Source organism: Chrysochloris asiatica, unplaced genomic scaffold (assembly GCF_000296735.1).
Source record: "Chrysochloris asiatica unplaced genomic scaffold, ChrAsi1.0 scaffold00213, whole genome shotgun sequence".
Taxonomy (NCBI): domain Eukaryota; kingdom Metazoa; phylum Chordata; class Mammalia; order Afrosoricida; family Chrysochloridae; genus Chrysochloris; species Chrysochloris asiatica.
This window is the reverse complement of record NW_006408731.1, coordinates 327,608-336,933: the sequence shown is the minus strand read 5'-3', so window position 1 is coordinate 336,933 and position 9,326 is coordinate 327,608. Positions and strand designations below refer to the sequence as shown.

The window sequence follows — 9,326 nt, the reverse complement described above, 5'->3', positions numbered from 1 at the left end:
TATGAATAGTTGCTTTGTAAACATTCATCCAAATTACAAAAAAATGTTTTTTTAAATTATGTGGGATGGGGTGTTGGCATCAAGATTTAGAATTCTTCCAGTAATCATTTCTAAGAATATTAATAATACATTAAAAAAAAACAAAAAACATGAGTTGTCACATGGTCCAATTTTAAGTTCTTAAAGTACCTTCACAATAGTTTTTACAATTGTTGTCTAGAACTCACAGATGGAAGAAAAATCAAGTAATATGAGGATTTGATTGTGAAGTGACTCATAAGCCCCCATAACTGAATAGGAGCTCTGGTGCCTCAGTGCTTAAGGACTTTGCTGCTAACTGAAAGATTCTAACCCATCAGCTGCTACCCAAAAGAAAGGTATATATGGCATCTGGCTCCCATAAATTAAATTCAACCTTGGAAACTCTATGGGCCAATTTTACTCTGTCCTTAAGAGTCCAATGTGAGTCCCATAACAATGAAAAGTCTTTTACTAAATGATAAAGAATGGGTAGGGAGCACTGGCCTGGGAATTTAGGATTCTCCTGGTTATAATTTCTAAGAAGATACAAACAAATTGTAGGAGATGTCATGTGGTTTAATATAAAGCCACAGAAGACTGTGATGCAGCATTTTTTGTAAATGTAGTCTAGAACTCACAGAACTAGAAGTAAATTATCAATGACTATGTGAAGTGTTACAACATTTCTCATAATTGCTAAGAGGCTGTGGAGATGCAGTACTTAAGCATTTGCTGCTCACCAAAAGATTTGAACTCACCTGCTGCTCCTCAGGAGAAAGATATGGTGGTCAACTTCCATAAATACTTCAGCCTTGAATACTCTATGGGAAAGTTATACCCTGTCCTATAGGGTCACCATGAGTCCAAATTGACAGAAAGGCAGTGAGTTTGGTTTCCAGTTCCTTAATGAAGGTATCTTGAATATTTTCCTTCCACAAAACTCAAAGTAATGGATGACGAACCAAATTTGATTTCTCCATTCTCAGAAATATTTAACAGTTTATTTCTTGTGAGATTCTATTTTGATGTTGCAAATAAAGGTGAGAGAAAATGAATGAAATGAAGATTCAAAAAGAAAGTTAATTTAGATGTCATAAAAATGTTGCAGGAAATTAAACATGGAATCTGAGCATGACAAGTAATTCTGTAGCAAAAGTGATTTTGTTTTTCATTACTCTGAGATTTTCATTACATAAAATACTAATAGGAAGAGAGTGATAATAAGACACAGTTTGGTCTTTGTCTCCATGGTTACAGTGGCTTTCCCAAGTATACAACTATTTGGCAAGAAAGGACTTTAGGGATTACCCTGTCAAACAAGAGAATCTATTTTTTCAATGCCCAATACTCTGTATCTCTAAACGTTATTAATTCTGTCTGCTAGAATAGGACACTATACTTTACAGAGATACAAGTCGTCCAGTTTTACATATCTGTAATCCATAGCTGAACCTGGCTTTTGCATTTAGTTTGTTAATTAAACAAAGAAATGTGTTTCATTAGTGGAAATGGAAGTTTTTGCTTTTTGGTGTGACAGGAATTATTTTTCTGTGACAGGAATAGTGACTTTAGCATAACTGAATCTGCTAAAACTATTGGTTTACTAGTAGTAAATTATGAGCTATATGATTGGATGGCAAACATCTAGAACATAGCTGATACATGTTGCTGTTGTTAGGTGCCATTGAGTTGGTACCAACTGTAATGACCCTATGCAGACAAAACTGATGATACATGACAACTTATTAATAAATAAATGCTTTAAGAAACAATGAGAATAAATGAATGGAACTAATATTTTTCTACTATATTATTTCATATTCTCCTTTCTTCTAGCTGCCATCACAATACATTTCTTCAAAATGATCATGACAAATAAAACCACAATGAGTGGATTCCTCCTCATGGGGTTTTCTGACATTCGGGAACTACAGATTTTACAAGCTTTGCTCTTCTTGGCAGTGTACCTGTTCACCTTAGCTGGTAACCTCATCATTATCATCATCACAACAGTAGACCAGCATCTCCAAGCCCCAATGTATTACTTCTTAAAACATCTTTCCCTCCTGGACCTCTCCTTCATTTCTGTCACGGTTCCCCAGTCCATTAACAATTCTCTGATGGATGATGGCTATATTTCACAAGGTCAGTGCATACTCCAGGTTTTCTTCTTCACATCTTTGGCTTGTGCTGAGTTGGCCATTCTCACACTGATGTCTTATGACCGCTATGCTGCCATCTGCTTCCCACTGCACTACGAGGTCATCATGAATCCTAGTAAGTGCAAATGGGCTATAATAGCTGTGTGGCTAAGTGGAAGCAGCTGTGGAATCTTGTACACATCAGCCACATTCTCCATCACGTTCTGTAAGGCCAAAATAATTCACCAGTTCTTCTGTGACATTCCCCAGCTGCTAAAGATCTCCTGTTGCAATGATTACCTTGGAGTGATTGGGGTGGCAGGTTTCATGTCTGTGATGGCATTGATCTGTTTCGTCTCTATTGTCCTCTCCTATATCCGCATCTTCTCCACAGTACTAAGAATACCCTCTGCTGAGGGCAGATCCAAGGCCTTCTCTACCAGCCTGCCTCACATCTTTGTTGTCTCCTTTTATCTCTCCACAGGTGCTTTTGCATTTTTAAAACCAACTTCAGATTCTCCAACTGCTTTTGACCTTATGATTTCTATCTTTTATGCAGTTGTTCCTCCAACACTCAACCCAATTATCTACAGTCTGAGGAATGAGGCCATGAAGGAAGCTTTTAGAAAGTTACTGTTGGGTGGACAATTCATCAGTGAAAAAACATTTTGGTCCTGTTGTTGATAGCTCTCCTACCATATATAAGTAAAATTATATATAATATTGAATTCATTCAATAAGTGGTATTGATGAAAAACAGTAAAAATGTGTCCTGTTTGATCATACTATATAACCACTGTCATTAGGGAAACACTTCATATAATTCCTACCTTTTTAGTAATTGAAACCATTTGTTCATTCTTTCCAATTAAGAAACAATAAACATTTATAAATGTTTACTATATGTTCACTACTTTTCTTTCCCTTGCAATTCATGTAGCATAAATGTAGACAGAGGCCTACGAAGAAACATACAGGAAAATTTTTTCTTATTCTAAATAGGCAATATTACAATGGAAAAGGAAATGAAAAGTGATAAATTATCATGAACTATTTTAAAAAATAAACCTTATACTTCAATCATTTAATTCCTAAGTCCAGGTTAAATCTTGTTTTTCTACATAACAATTTTGCAAATTGATACAAATATATATACCATTACTATGTACAGCTATGCAATTTTATGTTAAAATTTTCATATATGCAGTATCGTCAATGGAAATCATGTCATAATACATTTAATCATTTGTCTATTTTATAAAAATAAGTTATTTCCAGTATTTCAGTGATATCAATAATGCTAAAATTTGAAGTTTCAAGCAGTGTGATTGTAGAATTAAAGTATATATAAATTCAATTCCCTTGTACATTTATAAGCATATGACTTTCCAAAACTATTAAACCATTTTATGAGGCCATTAGCAAGGCATGGTCATGTTACTTCCTATGTATGTCTCATATGATCTTATTAGTTCATGAAAGATATATTAATTGAGAACCTACTAAGTGACTGATGCAAAAAAGCGCATAAGATAATTGTGGTGGCTTCAAGGTTTTTGAGCAGCAAAAATTGGTCTTTTACAATTAAAAAAAATCATGACAACTCAAAAGAGTAAACATGATTTTAATATTGATTTTTCATTCATGTAATTGAATTCAGTTTTACAAATTTTATGTTCCATTAATTTTATTAAAAGTTAAAAATATAACTGTTCTGTCTCAGAATCTTTTGTCATTTATTTAGCTTTCAGTCTACTTTTCTATTTAAAAATTTGATGGGTAAATATGTGTAAATCAAAGTGATTACTACTAGGCTGAAGACAGCTTTTATTCAGTAAATACATTTCTGTTAGTCTTATTAGGCTGCCTTCAAAAAAAAAAAAAGGTCCAATCAAAAGGTAGTCATCTTAGGGGATTTGCAGGGTCAGTTAAACTTAAGGTAGAAGGAGATAATGATACAAGCGTTAGTGGGTAGACACATTTTGACAATGGTTATGGGGCAGGCAATATGCCACCAGAGGAGGTTGACAGAGTAAAGGTGGGGGTGAGAGGAGACACAGGGAGCAGTGCAATGCTTAAAGTGAATAGAGGTAAATGTTGGTAACAGCTGGTGCATAGAGGGGATTACAACCATATAATCAAGCAAAGTATATGATTTGCTGAATGTAATACTGATAATCTGCTCTGTAAATCTTCACTCAATTCACAATAAATAGTTTAAATTAAAAAAATAATAATAATAATGCAGAGGTCAGTTTAGAAAGTATGGAAACTGCTTTTTGAAGTCCAAAAGCAGAAATCTTGATAAATTATCCAGAAGGACAAAGGACCAGCACGAGGGCTTATAAGGCTATTTTAAGAAAATTAAAATGTGCATTAGTGAGAAAAAGGCCAGGGAAGTTACAGTGAGAAATATTTTCCATCACCAGAGGGCACCTGCTCATTCTTTGAAGATAGCAAGGACTACCGTATGAGAATTTCATTGGGAAACCTTAAACCATCCACCCCATATCTCTGTTCTTGGCCCTTCAGATTTCTTTTTGTTCCCAGAACTCAAAGAACTTTTCAAAGCAACACTATTTGTGTCTTTTGAGGATGTAAAACTGTCATTTTCACATGCTTTAAAGGGAAGCATGCATAATTCTTCAGATAAGGTTTAGAGCAGTGGAAACACCACGTTCAGAAATGTATTGAGTTAGATGAGGAGATGATGAGTAAAAATAGCCTCACATTTTGATATTTTTCTATGAGTTCTATGGGTTTTCTAAAGGGGGGGGCTATGATTTTGTAGCAATACTTTTTGACTTACACTCTTATTTTGAAAGGTTGAGGCAATAAGCTTAAACACCTTAGGCTACCAAGTCATAGTCTTCCATTTTTAACACTCAGAAATATTTCCTCCTCAAATACTCTACTGTTCACTCCACCTGCAATATTGTATAAATCAAATTTTAACTATTTTAACAAAATTCCTGAAATATTTACTTCACTTAGCTATTACTTTAATAGGTTTAATGAACCGCCATAACAGCACAGATATTTTTATTTCTCATTCTATACTCTCAATTCTTTTGTTTCAATTTGTATTTATATATTTATACTAGGCAAATAATATTCTAATTATTTTTTTATCGGAGAACTTTGGACAGTAGATTCATTCTTTGGTATATAGGGTAATTTTATTATATTCTGTTCTTTTTCTCACACATGGGTTTTAAAAACTTCATCCATTCCAATAAACATTGTTTTTTTCATGAGATGATTCAATCATTAAATATGTATAAATCTATGCACCTTAATCCTCAAAATGATATGAATCAGTTTAAGGATTGTTATGGTATTTAATATTACAAAGATTGTTTTCAGCAACAAATTAAAAAATTATGTTGCTTGTACCAAGTTGTAAATTCTCTTCATTAAAGTAATTCACTATCTTAATAGATTTACTCTTTAATTGTACAATTGTACCATTAATATAAACCGGACTTATTTTATATTCATGTTTCACATACATGTTTTAGAATTTGTTCCTATAAATCATTGTGTCCTGTTTTGAACGATTAATCACATTTCATTTCTGTACCCTGTCTTAATCATCCCCTTCTTCCTTTGTGTAAAGCTCCTCCTTGAAATAAAAAGGGGGTGCAGACTGAACCCTGCATGCATTATGGGCAGGCATTACAGTTGGCAAGGTGTGCATTACAGTTGGCAAGGTATCCAATCTGTCTAGGTATGGCTGATGAAAGGACATGAGGATGGGTCTTCTGTGATACAACTGTGAATAATTGTTATCAGGACTGATTGTGAGGGTTGGAAATGTAAAGGTAGAAGTTTTGTAGCAAAAGGAGAGGAGTGATTAACTTTGCAGTCTAGGAGCGGAGGTACCTGTGACCATCAAGGGAGAGGAGCGGAGAGCAGAACCCTACCCAGAGAAGCAGTGATGCCAAAGATGGAGGCAGAGAAGATGACATGGAGAGATGGATCAGCTGGGGACTTTGGAGAGGGAGAGGGGCTATGTGCTGACGACTGGGGTGTGGACTTGCAGGGTATACCCTCTGGTTGGTTGATGATGCATGGAGGGGATTGTAGCCATGGCAGGGAAGTGATGTATGATAGGATGACTGTAAAGCTAATGTCCTCCCATGTAAACGATCACATAATTCACAATAAAACATTAAAAATCAAAAATAACAACAACAGCAACAGAGAGGTTTTAGATATGAAAAGGAAAAACAGACTCAGTAAATTTCAAGTGGGGACCTTTTGGGAAACAGGGAAGGAGGAAAATGGAGCCTGCATGATGGATAAAGAGAAATAAACTATATGCATAATGTTTAAATTTAAGTATTAGAAACTGCTCATCATTATCATTTTATACAAATTGGGGTACTGACTTCAATTACATTAAATTTGGGTATGTAATTGTTAAGGAAATGTAGAAAAAATGAAATTACTATTTCTTTTTTCATTTCTAAATCATTTATTTCTGGCTTTCATTCATAAAGCTGGAAAAAAAAAAAAAGCAAAGTGAAAAAACCTATAACATTGGGTTCTCAAGGGAATCAGCAGGTTTAGAAGATCTGTGTGAATGCAGGTGAGAAATGCAAGAATTTAGAGATCGCCTGTTACTGCTCTCCACACCCAAAACAGCTGTGGTGAGTTTTCCAAACTTTAATAAGGACGCAGGGAACTAGTAGATGGAAAGCCTGACAGCACCTTATGTTCTTCTAACTGAGTTAGAAAAAGCAAGACTACTGATTCTAAAAGAAGCTTATGTTCCTGAAAACTAGCAAATTGAAAGAGTCCAAAGATTAAATTTATATAAATGTATGACAATAATGAGCCAATTAAGTAAATTGAGAAATGTAAATATTGTGAGTTAATGTGCTAGACTGCAAAGTCAATTTGAACCACAAGATCTGCGTTTCAAGTTCAGCAGCTGCTCCTCAGAAATGCTGTTACAGGGTCTCTATCTTTTATACATTCCCCAACACTCAACCCTATTATCTACAGTCTGAGGAATGAGGCCATGAAGGAAGCTTTCAGAAAGTTACTGTTGGGTAGCCAGTTTGCCAGTAAACAAACAGATTTGTCCTGCTGTTGATAGCTCTTTCATATTATTTATAAGCAAAATGATAAATAATATTGAGTTCATTCAATTAGTGGCATTAATAAACAGCAATAAAAACATTCCCCTGTATTTTAGTCATACTATATTACCATTGTTATTAGAGAAACTCTTCATATAATTCCTACCTTTTTAATATTTGAAAACATTTGTTCATTCTTTCCAATTAAGATACAACAAAGAATTATAAATGTTTACTATATGCTCACTACTTTCCTTTCTCTGTCAATTCATGTAGGCACAAACGTATACAGAATCTTATGAAGAAACATAGATGCAATTTTTATTTTTTATTCAAAATAGGCAATGTTACAACAGAAAAGGAATTTAAAAGTGGTAAATTCCATTAACTTTACCATAAAAAAAGCTTTTTACTTCAATCATTTAATTTACATATCCATCTTAATTCTTATTTGTTTACATAACAATTCTGTATATTGATATAAATTTATATACCATTATTATGTATAACTATGCAATTTTACTTTTAAATTTTTGTATATGCATGGTCTTCAATGGAATTCACATCATAATACGTTTAATCATTTGCCTGTTTTATAAATATAAGTGATTTCCTGTATTTCAGTTATATTAATATTGCTAAAATTTTAAGTCCCAAGCAATGCGGTTACAGAAATAAAGTGTATAAAAATTTAAGTCTCTTGTACGTTTATATGCACATGACTTTCCAAAAATATTAAACCATTTAATGTGGCCATTAAAAAGGCATTGTTATGTCACTTCTGCCACATCTCATGTGATCTTGTTAGTTCCTACAAGATATACTAAATGAGAACCTCCTAAGTGACTGATGCACAAAATTGCATAAGACATGGTGGGGACTTCAAATTTTTAGAGCAGCAAAAATTTATCTTTTACAATTAAAAAAAAAATTTGTGACAACTCAAAAGATTAAACATGATTTTAGTATATTTCTTATTCATGTAACTGAGTGCAATTTTACAAACATTGTTTTATCAATTTAATTAAAAGTTAAAAAATATTATAACTGTTCTATCTCCAAAACTTTATCTGTAATTTAATTTTTGGTCTACTATTTCAATTAAAACTTTGAAATATGTAATAGTGTAAATGAAAATTATTACTACTAGGGTTTAAGTTCATACATGCACTATTTTATTCCAAACAAAACGTGTTTAAATCTGTCTCTGTGATGTTTGATTGTCTGATGACAAATTTTCACAGTAAAGACCCTTCTGTTAGTCTCAGTAGGGTGACTTCAAAAGAAGGTCTAAGAAAACCAGTTAAATTAAAGCACAGATGTCAGCTCAGAATGTTATGGAAACTGTTTTTTGAAGTGCCAAAGGAAAAATCTGGATAGATTTTCTAGAAGGATAGGATCATCACAAGGGTTTATTAGGAAGTTTTATGAAACTGGAAAATTCGTTAGTAAGAAAAAGGCCATGGAAGTTGCAGCGAGGAAATATTTTCCATCACCAGAGTGCACCTGCTTATTCTTTGAGGGTAGCAAGGACTGACTTGTGAGAACTTCATTGGGAAGCTTTATGCCATCCACCCTAATGCATGCTCTTGTACCTTCAAGCTTTGTTGTTGTTCCCCAAACTCAAAAAACATTTCAAAGGATCACAATTAGAACCTCTTGAAGATTTCAAAACTGCCATTTTGATGTGCTTGAAATGGAAGAGTGCATAATTCTTCAGAAAGCCTTAGAGATGGAAACACCATTTTCTGAAATGTATACACCTAGATGGAGGAGATGCTGAGTGACAATAGCTTCATATTTTGATATTTTTGTTTAATAAAGGGGGGGTCTATGATTTTGTAGCAATACTTTTTGACTCACGGTTGCATTTTAAAAGGTTGAGGTAATAATGCTTCAGCAGCTTAGGCTACCAAGACGTGGTCTTCAATTTTTAATACTCAGAAGTATTTCCTTCCTTGATTATGTCACTATTCAATCTACCTGCAATATGGTATAAATAAAATTTTAAACATTTTAACATCTTTTTATTAAAGATGTTTACTTCATTTATCTATTGCTTTAATGTTGTTGT

The 9,326-nt window shown here is 33.5% G+C and overlaps 1 protein-coding gene across 1 annotated transcript; it reads left to right on the top strand.

Annotated features, from left to right (window-relative positions):
* The first annotated feature begins 1,883 nt into the window (after positions 1-1,883).
* Positions 1,884-2,846, top strand: LOC102832189 (olfactory receptor 14J1-like). Its single transcript, XM_006872755.1, has one exon. It carries the CDS (start codon positions 1,884-1,886, stop codon positions 2,844-2,846), a length of 963 nt encoding a protein of 320 aa, XP_006872817.1.
* The last annotated feature ends 6,480 nt before the right edge of the window (positions 2,847-9,326 follow it).

What these genes read in the sequence shown, in the direction of transcription:
- LOC102832189 (XM_006872755.1), top strand. Translation starts at nt 1,884, where the DNA reads ATGATCATGACAAATAAAACCACAATGAGTGGATTCCTCCTCATGGGG.